Source organism: Trichomycterus rosablanca, chromosome 13 (assembly GCF_030014385.1).
Source record: "Trichomycterus rosablanca isolate fTriRos1 chromosome 13, fTriRos1.hap1, whole genome shotgun sequence".
NCBI classification, from domain to species: domain Eukaryota; kingdom Metazoa; phylum Chordata; class Actinopteri; order Siluriformes; family Trichomycteridae; genus Trichomycterus; species Trichomycterus rosablanca.
Window position 1 is genome coordinate 16383010 of NC_086000.1, and position 18732 is coordinate 16401741.

General features: G+C 39.0%; 1 protein-coding gene across 2 annotated transcripts; it reads left to right on the forward strand.

Moving 5' to 3' along the window:
* The first annotated feature begins 1673 nt into the window (after positions 1 to 1673).
* cdan1 (codanin 1) lies at positions 1674 to 18442 on the forward strand. 2 transcript variants are annotated; one of them, XM_063007997.1, is made up of 28 exons: positions 1674 to 1756; positions 3330 to 4024; positions 5275 to 5475; positions 5572 to 5762; positions 6486 to 6605; positions 6697 to 6775; positions 6856 to 6976; positions 7387 to 7496; positions 7580 to 7669; positions 7791 to 7866; positions 8042 to 8247; positions 8792 to 8924; positions 9800 to 9943; positions 10024 to 10190; positions 10268 to 10349; positions 10434 to 10523; positions 10897 to 10951; positions 11773 to 11906; positions 12859 to 12962; positions 13064 to 13213; positions 13321 to 13384; positions 13467 to 13545; positions 13652 to 13857; positions 14381 to 14488; positions 15731 to 15794; positions 15893 to 16071; positions 16163 to 16270; positions 16566 to 18442. In XM_063007997.1, exons 1-28 carry the CDS (start codon positions 1679 to 1681, stop codon positions 16653 to 16655), a joined length of 3924 nt encoding a protein of 1307 aa, XP_062864067.1. In that variant the 5' UTR covers positions 1674 to 1678; the 3' UTR covers positions 16656 to 18442. The 2 variants fall into 2 exon arrangements, with proteins under 2 accessions (XP_062864067.1, XP_062864068.1); XM_063007998.1 differs by lacking the exons at positions 13064 to 13213; positions 13321 to 13384; positions 13467 to 13545; ... (4 more) ...; positions 16163 to 16270; positions 16566 to 18442 and having other exon boundaries at positions 12270 to 12952.
* Positions 18443 to 18732: the final 290 nt, after the last annotated feature.

Sequence of the window (18732 nt, forward strand, 5' to 3'; positions counted from 1 at the left end):
TTTCTGAACGAGTCGGCTCCTTGAATAGACTTTTTACATAGAGCATTGGGAGCCGATTTACCTGCTTGTATATGTACCAATAGCTTTTCCACTTGTGGCAATCTGCTTGCTATGAGACATTGAGGAGTGACCCAAACTTCTATATTATGTTGGCCACAGTTCCACTTTCTTGTGTCCCTGCTGACTAAATGTGAAAAGGTTATAAAAAGGAGAGATGCCACTCGAAATTTCATTGTACTTGTGTATAGTGACAATAAAGATTCTATTCTATTCTATTCTAAAGACAAAAATAAACAACTGTGGACCATCATAATAAAAACCCAGTGACCATGCCCATGGTACGGTTTAAGCATGTGATCTTAGTGAGTTTATACAATTACATGGGTGGCGGCACGGTGGCTAAGTGGGTAGCACTGTTGCCTCACAGCAAGAAGGTCCTGGGTTCGATCCCCAGATGGGGCGGTCTGGGTCCTTTCTGTGTGGAGTTTGCATGTTCTCCCCGTGTCCGCGTGGGTTTCCTCCGGGTGCTCCGGTTTCCTCCAACAGTCCAAAGACATGCAAATGAGGTGAATTGGAGATACAAAATTGTCTAGGACTGTGTTTGATATAACCTTGTGAACTGATAAATCTTGTGTAATGAGAAACTACCGTTCCTGTCATGAATGTAACCAAAGTGTAAAACATGACGTTAAAATTCTAATAAACAAACAAACAATTACATGGACCACATGGTACCCACATGGGCTATTAGAAGGCTTGCTATAACTGAGAAAGATTTTATAATAAGAAAATGTATCTTCTATTGCTTTTTAATATCTACTTTAATATTGATAACAGTCCTCTACAAATTTCTAAGTCTGTGCAAGCCTTTTATAAAAAATGTACCAAACCTACCAAAGGCAGGAAAGCTCCTGTACCACAATTTACTAAATAATTGCTGAAACTGGGTTCTTTTTTATATTTATCCTTGTTAGTTGATTACATTGATTGGCAACGCTACCAAAAACAGAGTCGTTTGGGAGACGAAAGAGCCGACTCTTACTTGTGTATTGAGCCGATTGAAATGACTCACTAAAAACCAGTACAGTAATTACAAGTTCGATTACATCTAATCCGATTTGCACTGACAGCCTGCGCGTCAGAAACCACAACAAATTCACTACATAGTGCAATGTATAGAAATGATATTTTAATAAAGGTCTAATACAGAATATATAGCGCATTATTTGTATTATCAAGCACCACATACTTACTATTCAAACAAGAATCGGTATTATAGAAAGTAGAACATTAGGGAGTAGTGTCTACGTTTTTATCTAAAACTTGGCACTAATGTTCCGATTGTAGCTATGGGAGCATAGAGGACAAATTATTCAAGTTAAATTGATTTGTTTAGAGGTGTTAACAGTGAAAAGCAGCTTTACATGATCCAGGTCCAAAAACCTCTAATGAGCAGCCTAGGGTGATGATGGCCAATAGAAAACTTACTAAATTGTATGAGGGATGCTGAGGAACCAGACTCCTGAAAATAAAGAAGAATAGTTGGATTTGTTTTTTTAATTAACGTTTTGTTAATTTGTAATTGTATTAGGACTTTTGTTTCTTAGCAGAATTAGAGACCTTTATTTTGATAACAGTGCTTGTTTCTCTTGTTGTTTTTGGCCTCACAGGGTACGGAATGGCGGCTCTTTTGGAATCAGTGCTGAACAGGGATGTGGAGTTATGCAGGGCCTTGGCCTGGTTAAGAGGCAAAACTGTAAGTATGCTTTTATTATTTATAAAAGTCAGCAGGTGTTTATCGATAATATTGAAATATGGCGTTGTCATAGTAGAGCAAAGCGGGGAATAGGTCTAGTTTACAACTTAAGCTAACTCGCTAGCCGAGCAAGCTAGGTAACAGTCCTACGTGTCCTCCCTCAAGATAGCTAGCTAGCTAGCTAGCTATCTAAACATGTTATAAAACATTTGTATTGGTGTCAGTAACAAGTGTTACAGCGTTGTACGTACTCATATGTTCTTATTTTTAGTTATATTGCTGTATTCTATTTAGAAATAAGAACATTTCTGCTCGTCAGTTATCCAGCGTTATGATTTGCCCTGTTATATTTAGCACCGATGGTACCGTGTACTAATTGGATCATGCAATGTAAGATCATAGGTTCAGTTAAATATTAGGCTAATTAGATTGAAACTGGTTTCTCTTTATTCGAAAATACAATAAAGACAGTTGCCTGTGCTATATATTGATCTGCAAGTAATTTATACCCAACCCAACTACAGTGTATGGTATACTGTTAACTTACATTAGGTTTTAAGAATGACGTCACAGAATCATTTTAACTAACGTCAAGACTTGTAAAGACCTTTGCAATAAAGTACTAAAAGCTTTATGTGTAGAAGAATTAAAGCATGGATCCCACAATTGGGAATTTTGGTCCATGTTGACAAGATTGTATTACACACACTTGCTGCAAATCTATGCTGCATATCTCAAATTGTATTAAAGTGCTTTATCAGCTTTTTATTTGGTGACTAAGAAGTTTCATTGCACTCATTATGTTTATAAAATCAGTTTCAAATTACTTGAATTAGCCATTATATGATGAGTCTGATGTGGTCATAAAGTGACCCTCAAGGTCTCTTTCAAACAATGCTGGTTTAGTATTAAAGAGCTCATTGTGCAACCTGGATTCATGTTAAACAAATTAAAAATAACTTAATGCTGCTATATTCTTAAACACTGCACAATTTTTTTTCTGCACCTTAAACAACTGCTACTATGTGCCTTTTTTTTTTTTTTTTTACTACCTCAGTTTACTTTTATTTCTATTTTTACTCATTGTACATACAAGTTTTTATAGTTTAAATTTATATTTAAAAAGTTTTTATACTAAGTTTTTATTCTGTTAGTTTAATTTAATAATACTTATTGACGTTTGGAGGACGAACAAAGTGAGAATTTCATTGTACAGTGTAACTGCTGGTTTTTCTGTGCACATGACAATAAAACTCTTGAATCTCTTGAATCTTGAATGTTTTTGCCAAATTCTGAGCATATCTGCATGTCATAGCAGAGATTAAGATTCATTAGACTAATCAACATTATTCCAATCTTCAGGTGTAAAGGTTTGGTCAGTCCAATTAGTACTAACCAGTTTGGCCATTCTCACCTGACCTTATTTGTTAACAAGTCATGTCAACTGTATAATTGCCAATCATTAAATGTCTTTGTAGTAGTTTTAAGAAAGAAAAAGCAATTTCCATTCATAACACATCCCTCATATGTTGTTTTATTAAAATTTTATAAGATATTCTTTTTGTTGTAACAGGAACCTACAGACAAAGATCAAGATCTGTTTCTAAAAGTAAAGAGACAGGAATTTGTCAATTTTTTCCTGAATTTCCTGAGGAATCAAAGCAGTAACACGTTGACACATGGCCCCAGCACACCTGCCAAGACACCCAGTTCCACACGACCTTTCAGAGCCCAGGCCTCATCTACCGAGCGAAGGGCAGGCAGAACACCAGCAGGCCAAGGCTCCCGTGGTGCCAGCCGTGTGCAGCTTTTCTCACCCCTTACATCCCAGCTGGAAAATCCAAGCGAACTGGAAAGCCCATCGACAGTCTCTCCGAGTCTCACAAGCGTCAGTGCTATCAGCAGCCCGTCGTTCAGCTCGGGATGGAGCCCGGCCCCGAGACATGTGCCAGCTGAAAGAAGATCTGCACAGCGCAGTTGTCTTGGTGATTTTATGGTTTCACCGCCAGAAACGCATACCAGTCCGACATTCCAGCAGCATCGAGGTCGTCGAAGGGGTGGTGCTTTTAGTGGGTCAGCAGCAGGAGGCCGCCACACAGGTGCTCGCAGTGGCCACTTGGAGGAATCAGGGCGCTGCGATGGTGCAGGTAGAAAGGGAAGAAGTGGAGGGAAGATTACTGAGTCAGTTTCGCCCCCTACACAAGTGGAACTCAACTTCAACAATTTGGAGGACTTTCCTCCAGTTGGTGTGGCCCATGCCTCCCCTATGTGAGTTTTGTCAAAAAACATTTTTTTTATTTAATGTACTGTCAGTGCATGTACACTTTACTGTGTACTTATAAATATACATAAGTAGTATGTATTTATAAGTATAAACAAACATGTATATAGAAATAAATTGGCCAGAAATACTATCACCAAATTAAAAATGTATCTAATGCTGGTGAAGCATTTCTCCCTTCTTCTTCTTTTCCTTGGCCTTTGTCCTGTTCGGTTGCGGGGTCGGTTCTTCGGCGGATCATGATCCGTGCATCGATTTGGCACAATTTTTACGCCGGATGCCCTTCCTGACACAACCCTCCCTATTTTATCCGGGCTTGGGACCGGCACTACAATGCACTGGTTTGTGCATCTAGCAGCTAGGTATCTATAGGACAATTCAGTGTTTCAAATTATCCTGGTGGCATGTTTTTGGACTGTGGGAGGAAACCGGAGTACCCGGAGGAAACCCACGCAGACACGGGGAGAACATGCAAACTCCGCACAGAAAGGACCCGGACCACCCCACCTGGGGATCGAAGGACCTTCTTGGTGTGAGGCGACAGTGCTACCCACTAAGCCACCGTGCCGCCCTGTGAAGCATTTCTCAATTATTGTTTCATATTTGTAAACAAAATATAATACAGGACAAAGACCAGGACTAAATAAACACCAACTGGGCCTGTGTAAAAAAAAAAAAAAAAAAAAAAAAAATTGCTCTATTCAGTGCTGAAACCAATAACTAGTGATGATTGAGTTCAACTATGCTAGATTCACCCAGGCTTTTATTTATTAGAATTTGTAATGTCATATTTTACAGTTTGGTTACATTTATGACAGGACAGGTAGTTACAGCTTGTACATGATTCATCGGTTCTAGTTCAATGTCACAACACTGTCACAAACAATTTTGTATCCAATTCACCTCACTAAATGTTATTCACATAATAACCACCTCCTCACTTCAGAGCCACTCACAGACTGGGTGCTAGATGGCAATACACCCTGTACAGGGTTTCATTCCATTGCACAACATCACACTCATCTTACACAATTCAGACTAGCCTCAATGTTATTGGGAGGTGGAGCAGCCACAAGAAACCATTACAGCCATTAAGCGAACATGAGGTTAGGATCAAACCCAGGTCCTCTGGACATAAGCTGCTGTGTGGCACCACCATCCTGCAACCGCATTCATGTCTTTGTAATATTGTGTGTGCTGTTGCATGTAGCACTTCAATCCTCTCATTTCTCTTCAGAGCAACTAAACCATCCCGGCGCATCAATCCTACGCCAGTCAGTGCAGAACGACCTAACTCTAAACCCAAGAGCTGCTTTACCTCTACTCCCCTCAGTAAGCCATGCAGTCCTCCATCAGCCACAGAGACCCTGCCTACCGGTCAAATTCCTGCAAGTCCCCTTTGTCTGCAAGAGGAGCGGGAGCTACTAAAGAAAGAAAGGTTTGATGTCTAACAAAATTACAATTCAATTGTATTTGTAATTTTTATTGTCACTTATTTGCTATTGCAGTGTCTTCCTCACTTCTTTTACTTCAGGTCTAAACTTGCACAGCAGAACAACTCCCCACTAAAGCCCAGCCCAGCTGTTTGCACCCCCAGTAAATCACTAGTAATATCAGGATCTAAAGGAACTCCTGATCACCAGGCGCCCTGCCCTGACCCCACCAAAGTGACGAATGCTCCTGAACTTGACATTTTAGCTGAGTTATACTGTGCCTGCATATTAGGTAAGTGACTAGCAAAATTTGAACATCACAGTGATCACACAATGATGAAACAATATTGACCCAATTACATTTGACATGCATGTCATTATTAAAGAATGGTTACGCCCTTGGTGCGTCTCATTTCTTTCAATTGCCGGCGGCACTGTGGCTCTGTGAGTAGCACTGTCGCCTCACAGCAAGAAGGTCCTGGGTTCAATTTCCAGGTGGAGCGGCCCGGGTCCTTTCTGTGTAGAGTTTGCATGTTCTCTCCTATGTCTACGTGGGTTTCCTCCGGGAGCTCCTGTCCAAGGCCATACAGTCAGGTGAATTGGAGATACAAAATCGTCCATGACTGTTTTAAACATTAAAACTGATTAATCTTGTGTAACCAGTAATTACCTGTTCTGTCATGAATGTAACCAAAGTGTGTAAAACATGACGTTAAAATCCTAATAAAATTAAATAAAATACTATTTTACTGCCGCATTTGCTTTGTTAAGCTATTTGTTATTCTCTAAAGCCTTGTTGACATGACATTTATTTGTGGGTTTTATATTTAATACGTAGCTAAAACTTGTTGGTTCCTCGTAAGTTAGGTAAAGTAGTTGCCTGTAGATTTTTACTTAAACATTGTAAACTACTATTTAAAAAAATATATTGTTTATAATGGTTTAAAACTGCCAGTTGAGAGACTAACTAGTAAAACTAGTATTTTGTTTCATCTGTTTTTGGATTTGTTTCTAGAGAACCTGGTGCCTTGTGTGTTCCTGGAGCTGTTCTTTGTGCTGCAGCTGCTGACCTCACGCAGTGTCTTAGCCTCTGAATCCACAGAGGAGTGTCTTAGTGTTTTTGAAAGAAATACAGGTTAATGCTCTATCACGTTCACATCTCTCAGACATTTCTTACCCCAGCTAAATATTGCTCATTGTTAATTTGTGTCTGTGTCCTTTCTCAGATGTCCTCGAGAGAGCATATCTGGGAAACGTCCACAGCTGTGTGTATTTCGCGGTACACGTTTTAGAGAACCAATTTACGTGAGTGGGCTTTTTCACCTTTCACTTTGAAGTGATAAGCTTTGGTACTGACTGGCCCTATTTTTACTTCTTTTTCTCAGACTGCTCTCGCACATGGACCACTGCACACTTCGCCTCTTGGCAGAGAATGAAAGGATTGGCATTTTCTCTCCAGCCTTGCGAGATCGCCTAGCACAAGCTCAGGATACCTGCAGAGCCAAGGTATGCGCGTCTTGCGGATTACGTGCTGTTACAACTTTATGTCCAGTGCTAGTGATGTATGGTGAGATGTGAGCATTTTCCTAAAATAAGTCACTGCTTTTTTTTTTTTTACCAAAGAAAAAAATAAAACCTTTTACATACATCATATGACAAAAATAATGCCACACTGATCTCTTAAAATAAACCTGTTCAATTTTGCATTGTGGTAAATGTGATTCTGGACTTTTCTGGACTTGTATTCAGAGCTGGGCTACATGGCACAAAACACCTAACACATGGATCTGGATGTGTACCATATTATTTCATGCGTTTTTAATAAACTGCTCCAGCAATGCCCCCCTTTTATTTAACAGTGGCTCACAATGTCAGTTAAAAATATTTTATTATGCCTTGTTTTTGTTGGCTCCTAGGTACTTCCCAATCTCCTCACCTTCATTCATTCAGTGTCATTTCAGCCAGCCACTGACAACCGCACCAATTTCAGCAATGATAAGGCTTTTCACACCTTCAAGAAGCAAAGGTAATCAATAAGGTATTATTGTGAGCCCTTATACAAGCAAATGTAGTAATCATCATAATGACATGATCTGTTGGCTCTTACAGAGACATCTTTTACGAGCTGCTGAGAGAGTGGGAGGACTGCCATAAAGAGCCTGGGTGGGAGTTTGAGGTGGCACTAGGCAGCCGGATAAGGTGAGGATTCTCTTTTGCAGATGTTTGTGTGTGAGTCCATTCGTTTAAATAAGGATATGATAAACGTGTATGATGCTGGTTTTAAAGCTATTAAATTGTGTCATGTTAATTACTATTAAAGGACAATGGTCAGTCAGCTGACTGCAGCAGGAAACCACTGTCACTTTGCCAGGCTCTTCCAGAAACAGCTGGTCCAGGTAAGCTGTTAATTTATTATTATAATTTTTATTATTATTAATAAGAACACTCAAGCGCTTAAAAATACCGATCATGCCATAAAATGACACATGTGTTAAACCTGGTGTTAAAATCCAAACAAACAAAAGTATTATTATTATATTTGAATTGAATTTACTGTGTTTCGTCTGGTAGATGTGTAAGGGCCCAGGGGAGCTGAGTTCTCCAGGTGATGCTCCAGATGCAGATCTGCTTGGTATGGTTGGGGCAGACAGTCTGGGTCGTCTAAAGCGCCTGCAGGAGCGGCTCATCCAGCCACAAGTCCTAAGCGGCCCCTGTCCTCCACCATCTTTCCCTGGATACCAGGAGTTCTTTAGAAGTTTTCTACAAACAGCTAGCTGGTAAAAATACAACAGATAATTTGTCTGACCATTTTATCAAAGCAGTCAACATTTAAAATATGTCTGAGCTACATGTGTTTAACTCATGGATATTGTGTCCTTTATACCAACCAGGCAGGAGTGTTACCTTATAAAAATAATCAGTTTAAACAAGTGGAATTGGGATTGTCACGCATTTTAAAAACAGTTATGCACGCAGACACTTCTCTTGTGTGCTAAGGGTTTTAGAGTTGTGGTCAAGGTAGTCAAAATTCAGCAGGAAAACCAGTAGAGAAAGGAAACATGTAAAACACACCTAGCTAGCAAGTGTAATACTTACTTGGAGCTTTGTATTTTATTTATGATTTATCATATTTGACTGACATTTTACTTATGTAGTTTTATCACAAGATGATGACTTATTAGTTGGATAAGTGTATTTTACTTTTGCATGTGTAATTTTTAATGAATCATTCATTTCCTTTACTTGAGTAACTTTTATTTTTCTGCATTCAGTCATGATTTCAGTTGGGTCTAAATCTTATAATTATTTTTTCTCACATAGCTGTCAGTTGAACCAACACTTGAAGGATGGTTTGTGTCAGCAGCTGCTGCAGTTGAATGAGGAATCTATTCTTGGACCAGAAGCCACCTGTGCAACAGAAGAGGAGGGAGGAGATGCAGACATGGAGCAGCAGGTTGAAATGATTTGACTGGTTAAAAAGCTGGATTAGTCATCTCCTCTACTGTAGCTTTAATTTTTTAATTTTTATTATTATTATTAGTTTCCCCCCATTTATCTCCCAGTCTAGTCATTTTCAATTCCTGACTGTAAATCTGCTGCTGCTTGAAAAACTTGCAATCTGATCAATGAGTGCTGGATCACCACTCATTCCCCCTACATGTATCCAATCTGCAGCTACTTCTTATCATCAGCCAGTGTTGGGTTCCCACACAGAGCTGTATCGCCTAAGCGCTACATGACTCCCCTCCCACTCGCACATGTCAATTGTTTGTGTGAACAGCTGGCCTGTCTGTGGCTCTGCTGAAATACAAGCTCCTGAGTTTGAACACTTTACGATACATTACAGCTAGCAATTTAGACCACTGCGCCAGCTGTGCGCCCAAAAACATAACACACACATTTATCCTAAGTTCTCACACAGTTAAATCATGGGTCAGTTGGTGTAGCCACTTAACTGTTTGCATTGCAATTGCTTGAATTGTGTAGTAGTTTGGCCCATTATTTAGTATTGTACAGTATGATTTTTGGACAACTGCTTCCAACCTGCTCCTGCACTGACTGAGTGGAGTTCATTAAATTAATACCCCAGCAAGATGAGCAGATTTTGAAATTAACCTTTTGTGTGGTGAATTTAAGAAAAGATAAAGCTTCTGTGTCCAATTACATCTTTATATAAACTGATTGTGTCAAGAAAGTATGGTTAACTGCTTTCTCTTCACCAGTGTTTAGAAGTTGTAGCTAATTAGCAGAAATGGTCAGAAATCATCCAAATACATTCAGTGATACAAAATTATTCCAATTCCTCTTTTCTGTTCCTTTTTTTCAAAGGATGAGAAGCAGAGATTCTCCTCAGTACTCCTTGTGGCTCGTCTGCTTGCTAAGTTTTTGGGCTTCATCTCTTTCATGCCTTATCAGACCTCTGAAGCACCTGTCAGAGAGATCCAGGAAGCTGCCATTGCTCTCCGCAGTAAGGTACAGCATCTCCAGTGTTATTTATTTGGTTATGAAAGTGTTTTAAGGCCTTCATGGTTTATTTTTTGTGTATATTTTAGAGTGCTCCAGTGTTGGACGTCTGCGCTGTGTTGACAAGCTGTGTGCGCAGGAAGCGTACGGTACTGACTGTACCTTGGCTGGTGGAGTTCCTTTCCATGCTGGATTACACGGGTCCATTTCTGCCCTGCTATAGGACGGCCCTGGCCTTACTGCTTCAGCTGTACAGGTTTGTCACACATCAGAAGACATAATGTGTCGTGTATCTGTAGATGTTCTAACCACACATCTGCTTGTGTATCCCAGGAGGGTGAGGTTGGGTGAAGCAGGAGAACACTTTTACTTGAACCAGATGCTGCTGGTAGCAGTGCTGGGTTGGCTTTTTCAGGTGAGATATTATAAGTAATATGAAGTTCACATAGACAGATTTTTACTCAGGTCGAAACTGATCTTTGAACTGTCTTTTTTTTAGATACCAGTTTTCCCTGAGGACCTCTTATTTGACGAAGATTTAAAAGATGAACTAGAGGAAAATGAGAACCAAACTTCAAGTCAAGGACTGGTGAGTAAATAGGCTGTATTCCAGTAACCAGATTTTCAATAATCTGCTATAGAGCATAATAGCACTACCCCAACATACCAAACTTGGGTTACAAATACTTGAGTCTGGAACAGAAGTCAAAGTGTGAAAACACTCCTGGAGTGTAGAAGAAGCAATACAAAACACAATTTAATTACGATTGCACAGGTATTAGTTGATAAAGAGCAAGGTACCTGCAGAACCAGTGCATCTGAGTTGTGTGGTCACTCTTTAGTCTTACAGCCTTCATTTGTAAAGTATTAGGGTTCCCCACCTATACAGTACATCATGAAGTTAACCTAACCTCACCTATAAATAAAGTCCCAAAACTTACCAACTGTAATGTGTTTTCCAGGACTGTCTCCCCTTGGTGGACCAGCAGCTTCTCTTTACCTGCTGCCCATATTTAGGTGAGAGCAACTGTTTACTATTAATTGTAAATAGAAGATTTAATGGAAGAGCTACATACATGTTTACAGTGGATTCAAAAATGACTCAGACCCCTTGACTTTTGCACACTTTGTTTTATTGACTTTGGCTGGGCCTCTCAAGGGTACTCAAGGACGTATTTTGTCATTTGGACTGTTTGCTGTCGCATCAGTATGAGTGTGCCTGTGCCCTGGAGAAGGTTTCCTTCAATTATGTTCCTCTATTTGTCTGCATTCATTTGTCCCTCAGTTCTGCAGCTGAGTTGCACACAACTACACAGAATGATGCTGCCACCTCCATCTTTTATAGTAGGGATAGAATGAGTCAGTCGATGTGTTCAGTTTTCATCACATCAGACCAGAGTATTTTTGCCCTTATGGTGCTGGAGTTCTTAAGGTGGGGTGCTTTTACTTACAGTGGTTTCTGTCATGCCAAAAATACCTGATTTATGGTGTGCTGCAGGGGTGGGTTTCTGTCCAACAAGTTATCCAGTCTCTGCACAGGTCTTTTGAGCTCTTTCTTACCTTTCTGTCTAAGGCCTTTTTGTCCACGTGCTCAATTTCTAAGCAGATTTAAGGCTCAAACTTATTGAGGCCAATGTGGTCCTGGAAACACTTAAAGACTTAGATAATGTTTTATACCCCAGTAAAACAGAAATGTATCAGTCACTTATAGGTCATCAAAAAAAAAAAAAAGTAAAACCATTTTAGCATTCTTTGTTCGATCTTTACTGGGGTAAACTCTAGAGCTGAACTTACACTAACTGTTTACACTAATGAAAATGTCACAATTGTGTTACCAGGGGAGTTCCGTAAACTCTTGGCAGCTTATGTGTCAGGAAGTGCATCCAAGGCTGGAGGTTTGATACGTAAGATCACACCCACATCTGCCGAACCCAGAGGACCCTCCATTACCCGCTCCCAACAAAAACTCAGTGTAATACTGCCATTTCAGTAAGCTTTTATTATTGGTGTTGCAGGTGATCAATTAATAGTTAAATGACGAGATGCTCAGTAAAGGTAAACAGCTTGAAATGTGCTTGCTACATTTTCTAGATGTATTTGTTTTCAAATATAAACAGAAAAATGATGCATGGATATAGAACGTAATAAGTATAGCTGGAATTATTGCGTCAGTATTAGTAGCAGAATGTACTTGCTTTACCATAATACTGTAACAGATATGGTATACCCTGCCCACAAGACAAAAAACTGAATAATATAATAGACACAGACATAACAAACCATATGCTTACATTCCTCTCATTATACTGTACTACTACTTTGTTTGTTTCATTAGGATTTTAACGTCATGTTTTACATCTTGGCCACATTCATGACAGGAACGGTAGTCACTCACCACACAAGGTCCATCAGTTCACAAGGTCACATCGAACACAATCATGGACAATCTAGTTTCTCCAATTTACCTCACTTGCATGTCTTTGGACTGTGGGAGGAAACCCACGCAGACACGGGGAGAACATGCAAACTCCACACAGAAAGGACCTGGACCGCCCCACCTGGGGATCGAACCCAGGACCTTCTTGCTGTGAGGCGACAGTGCTACCCACTAAGCCACCGTGCCGCCTCTACTACTGATAATAGTAATAATACTGAGAAATTTGAAATGTTTTACTGTCAGACTAATAAACTTAAAACATATCCTTAAACAAGAAGAATTTTATTAATAGTATTTCCTATAAATAGTCTTTTAGTACATCTTTCATATATTTCTCTGTAGTAGTTTAGTGATTATCATAATTTCATGATTTTTACTATAGCCATTAAAATTTTATATTGCCCACCTTTTTCTTGCTTGTTGAAATACACACATTTAATTGATTATAGCAGTTGCAGTATAAATGTAGCCTTTTTCTTTATTGTAGCTCGACCTGGAGCAGGCTTTCTTTCATAATCAGCCTCCCTCTCTTAAACGTACTGTGGAATTTGTGGCAGAGCGAGTTGGATCCAACTGCGTCAAACACATCAAGTCTGTCTCATTTTTCATCATAATAATATTCATTTTGAGTGGTGGGTTGACTTAACATGTAACTAAGCTGTTTGCTCTCTGCATGCTTGTGTGTAACTCAGGGCCACACTGGTGTCAGAGCTGGTTCAAGGTGGAGAGAAGACCCTCAGGAAAGGTTTGGGCTCAGAAAGTGCTAGTGCAGCTAAGCTAAATGATTCGATCTGTGCTCAGCTGTGTGATGCAGGCATGCAGGCTCTGGAGAGAGCAACCAGGTTAACATTTCAATCATATTTGTTGCCTTGTTCCAAGCATGTGAGGGGAAGAAGGTGTTTAATGTGTTCAGCTTCTGACTATTGGGTGGATGTGTTTCCTGTACTAGGTTTTGCAGTAAGAATGCTCCTAGAGCTGTCAGAGTTCTACTGCCTGAGGAAACATCTCAAGCTGTAAGTAATTTTACACAGTATTTGTCCTTTGTAGCACCAACACTCATCAGGACTTCTTAAACATAACTACGGTCATTTTCAGGTTTTGACCACAGCCGAGAGTATCACTACACGCCTGGCAACGGAGAAGGCCTGTGGCTGGCTTTCCCACAATATCACAGGTACCAAAGCGCTCTTAAGATCCAAAACAATTATGTTGTGGTCAACTTGGTGTGATGTCACTATATTGAAGAACTAAATAATTCTGTATGCATATTCTCCCTTTAGCTTTAATAAAGAGGGAGTGGAAAAGCACGTTTGAGCGGGTGATGAAGAATGTTCCATGGCTGAGCACAGATTCTGTGAATGGAGAAGGAGCAGGCAGGAATCTGCAGACAGTGAAGAGTTCCTCAGAGCAGGACGCTGGGTCCTTATGCCCACCAAATTGTTCTCACAAAGCTCCTCTGGCATCAGACGTCATTATTGAGATAAAGGTACAAACAAAACAGTGTTTTTTATGATCTTCCATAAAACAGAAGGGTTAATAAATGTTTATTAACTAATATGTGTCACTAAATGTCAACAGATTTTTCTTCCTTTTTGTCCATGTTTGGTTATGCTCAATCTACTTGTGCAATTTGGTGACATCTTCCGACTACACATCACCACTCTGGCCTGAGGAGGGTCACAAGCCAGCACATGCTTCCTCCAAAATTTCTATCGACTTCTGTCCACTTTTCTATGCCAACCTGCTGTGATTCTAACAAAGTGTCTCAGCCTCTACAATTACCAGCACTCAAGAAACCAATTTTCTAACTGATCTTCTCATTCTCAAAATCCAACCAGTTGTGTTTATTTACCACCTGACCAAGTCAGAGGCACTGCCAACACTTAAACTTTAGACTTGGGTCTCAGTTGTGGTGGGCTAGTGTATTAGACTACTGTGTCACCCAAGTGCTATCAAGACTTCAATTGATTATTTTGTTTGTTAATAGGCAACTGTTTGCTGTATTTCAGGAGGCTCTGAGCATCTCAGTAGGACCCCGGTCTGATGAGGAGGTTTTTACAGTTCTGCAGATTGGCTCTCTGCTAAACAGAGTGGAACAGACACTGAACTGCAGAAAGGTACTGGCTACAAAACAGTCCTCTTCTAATTTATTTCTTTCAGGGGCTGTTTTTACTGTCCAATTCATATTTCCAGAGATTGCAAAAGATTGTGGATGGCACCACCAGTACTGTGTAATTTAATTTATTTAGACTTATGTGATGATGCTGTAAGAATGGCTTTCTCATTATACAAGGTGCCAACTTCACAAGGTTGGTTTGATTATTAAATAACAGAAAGGTTTATTATTTATTCATTGCATAGCCATTAGAACAATATAATTGAACCATTTAATGCCATTGCTGTTACTATTATATTGTAATAAAAGTTTTTTTTTAACATTTTACTTAGTTTCAGAAGTTTTGTGTGTTGCACCTGGCAAATGAAGGGTGCAGCCATGTCTCTCTATAGAAGCCACTAAGATTCTTGTCTAGTCCTCAGATTCTTGTCTAGTAAAAACACTAAAGAATCCAGTCTTGTCAAGGCTGGACTACTGCAACTCCCACCTGGCAGTTTTTTTCATTTCCACATCAGACATACACATCTTCAAAATGCAGCTGCACACTGGGTTTTCAATCAATCCGAGCGCTGCCACATCACCCCACTCCTGCACTGCCAACATGTTCGATTTAAAACAATGATGTTTGCCCACAAAGTCAGAAACTGATCAGCCCAGCACTTATCAAACCCTAGTCTGTACCTTGTGTTTTTGGAGTCTGGCTAACCACCCAAGCCAGACAGGCATTAAGGTCTCCTCTCTGTACTCAGGGAGTACAATTTTCCTGTCTACCTCTTGAGTAAAGACACAACTTTATACAAAGCCCTTTACAAAAAAAACTTTTAATTTTAAAACAGTTTTAAATATGACAAAAACATCTGTCCTTTTAGCCGTATTGTCTTTTAAGTTAGGGTTAAAAGTTTGCAGATTGGCTTTTGTACTGGAGTCAGACAAAGCATTAAAGCACCTGTGTATATAACTTTGGTGGGTTCACTCAGTGATTACAGCATCTCAGAACATTAGCAAAAACTAAGCCCTTGCTTAATTCTATCAAAAATGTGGGTTCCACTTTTCCTGGAGAGATAATGTAAGATGTCTGTTATTGTGACTTGGTGTCTCACACCGAGCTGTAGTTTGATTTAACAGGATTCTTAAGAGCTAAATTGTTTGATTAATACCAGCCTTGGTGTTACAGGTCAAGAACCTGTGGTATGTTTTTACTCTCCTGAAACTATTTTACTCATTTATTTTGATCTGTTTGCAGTTTATTTCAATACTTTCTGAGCAGATGCTGTTGCATTGTACTGTCCTGTTGGCCTGCAAACTAGGTGATGATTATACTTTTTTTTTTTTATAATGTGAAGTTATTAAATACAAAGTTATTAATCTTCAACGTGTAACATTTTGTACTCGTGTGTTTTTGTAGTATCTGGAGAGCTACCTCTCGTGTCCTCAGCTGAAAGTAATCGGACCGATGTTTGTGTCAGATCTTTACTGAATGACTTTGTTCTTCTGTGGGGTAATACTTCATCTGTCCATGTGCCTTTGCACCTTCTCCTCAGTGAAACTACTGTTGGCGCTATCATTAATGGCACTGACACGCAGGTGACCTATAGTGACAGTAGACTTTGCTTTATTTAGTGTGAATGCAATGTGCTGTAGTGAATCGAATACTATTTATTTTCTTTTTTTACAGAGGTGCAACTACCTGCACTTAGTTAAACTACTTCTAGAGAAAGATCTTCTGCGAGAGGATGAAGTAGGCTGTCTCCGGACAAAGCTATCTGAGCTGTCTTGGCCAGTGGTAATGACTCATTTATACATTATATAGTAGCCAAGATTGTATGAAAACATCACCATGGGCTTGTTTTACATTGCATTTTAAAACATCTGGCATAATTATGGAATGGTCTTACTTTTTAATATAATTGATTTATACACCTGTTAGCGATGGGTGTGGCTGAAACATCTGAACTCAATAATGAGGGTCCTCATTCTTTTAAACATATAGTGTTTATGCCTGTATAAAATCCAGCCAGCAAACACTGTCTACTTTGTTTAAAGTCACTTAATATTTATTTTTCTGTGCTTTGTTTTAGGAATCCATTGAGAAGTTTCAGAAACTGTCTCTGGTTTCTTCACCAGTGCCTTCAGTGAAACATGGTGACATACTGCAGGTCTCACAGTGACCAACAGAGGACGACGCATACACTACATAAACAATAAGGCGCAGTTTAAACAAAAGTTTAAAGCACTATAGTATTTGAGCTTCTATTAGCACTTGCTTTTTTGTGTGCCAGAGTATTCTTGGGCACAATCTTACTGGGTGGGTGTAGCCTTAATAAGTGTGTTTGCGTTGTCTTGTATGTCGCTTCAATTCCATTAAATTACAGTGTGCTGTGCGCTGATTTATCAATTGTGCAATAGTACAGTGGCCTTAATAAAACAGTTGAACTTTATTTACATATCAGATATTTCTCCTCATGTAGCAGCTATTGGCAGAATATGTAAATGCATGTTTGAAAATTTGCTTATCATTTGGTCATATTTGTATAAACCTTTAGTTGGCAGTACAGTCACTGGGTAATTAAGACCGGCAATTCTGCTACAAAGGAAGCTGTTATATGTGCCTATTTAGGGAGTACAAATGTATAGGTGACAGTTAATTGTATAATTGTATTATTTCCAACATTAGTTCACACCATTAACTATTTTATTTCCACGTGTATTATGTCTTTCTAATTATGCATAAAAAATAGATTAATTGAATATTCTTTGAAACGATGCTAAATGTATGTATGTTCAATGTTCTGGACGCTTTTGAATGCATTTTTATGGACTTGTGGTTCATGTTGGACTAAATGTTATAAATGCTTTTAAACTATGTTTAATGTCAAACTTAAATCTAATAAATTTTGTACATAAATGGATAATAATAATAATATTAATGGCTTTATATATAATTCATACTGACTATAAATTTTATATTTTTAAGCATATAGCAGATGTTTATTCAAAGTGGCTTACAGTAAATACAATTCAAGTGAATTGGGGGGTCAAGTGTCATGGGGCTTGTACCAGCAAATGTCTGGATTACTAGTCCAGTACGTTAACCACTACAATACCAATAACCATTTTTTCCCCCTCTCCTTCTTTCGTCTGTTTTATATTTAGGGGTCACCACAGTGGTCCATGTACCTGATTTGGCACAGTTTTTACACCAGATGCCCTTCCTGATGCAACTCTTCTTATTTTTATACCATCTTGGCACCGGCACTAAGACTGCTTGTTAATCCTCTCATAGACTTTTATTTTCCCTTTTTTCGCCAACTGCTTCTTTTCATCTGCCAGATGTGGGGTCTCACAGAAAGCTGCAGCTTATATAGAGAGACTTTATGATGCCCCTTGATTTTCCCCACAACCATTTGTGCAGATGTCTTGATCAGTTTACACAGGTCACATTTGCAGCAGCAATGAGCAGCCCCTCAGACGCAGCCAGTTTTTGATGCCTGGCCAGGGTGGTAGCACAGCTGTGGTTGAAACTTGAGCTTAAGATCCTATTGTTGGTGGGCTAGCTCATTAAACTACTGCGCCACTGAAGCTCTTTCAGTACATCAATCATACTAGTACATGACAGACTACCATATTATTACCAAGTTGATTTTATTGCAGTGCCTAAAATGGTGTTCCTGCCTTGTGCCCAGCTTTGTTAGATGCCACTGGACCCACAGGTTATTAAATATTACATATTTTAGCAGTATGTGCTATCATTCTGGAATATGAAAACATCTAAAAAAAAAAATAAAGGTTGAAGTTATTAAAACATATTTTTTTTCTAATGCTTAGTGGTCCTGGATTTGTGCTCTTTACATTCATTTATGAATTTATGGCTACTAACGTTCAGTAAAAAAAAATTCTAGGGATTTTTTTTTTTAATTTCTTATATTACAAGAAGTGCTTGTCAGAGCTTTTTATAAATAATACAAGGTCTTAATTTGCAATTAATCAAATAAAACTTATCTGTGTGATGAGCCATGTTTGCAATTTACTTAGAAGTCGGGTTTTTATTGTGGGATTGTCCATATTCTGTCTCATTATTATCAAATTCATCTTACAGTTCAGGTCTCTTTTACATAGACTGGTGAGACATGTATTTTATAGCAGTCTTAAGAGTTATGCAGCTTTTTTTTTTTGGATGGCTTAAAAACAAAGCTTAAAAGTTTTGTCCAAAAAACATTTAATTATTTTTTACCTTATAAGAAAATT

Coding starts and splice junctions, on each gene's coding strand:
- cdan1 (XM_063007997.1), top strand. CDS start 1,679: ATGGCGGCTCTTTTGGAATCAGTGCTGAACAGGGATGTGGAGTTATGC. Junction 1,757..3,329: donor CCTGGTTAAGAGGCAAAACT/GTAAGTATGCTT, acceptor TTGTTGTAACAG/GAACCTACAGACAAAGATCA. Junction 10,191..10,267: donor TTACTGCTTCAGCTGTACAG/GTTTGTCACACA, acceptor TGTGTATCCCAG/GAGGGTGAGGTTGGGTGAAG.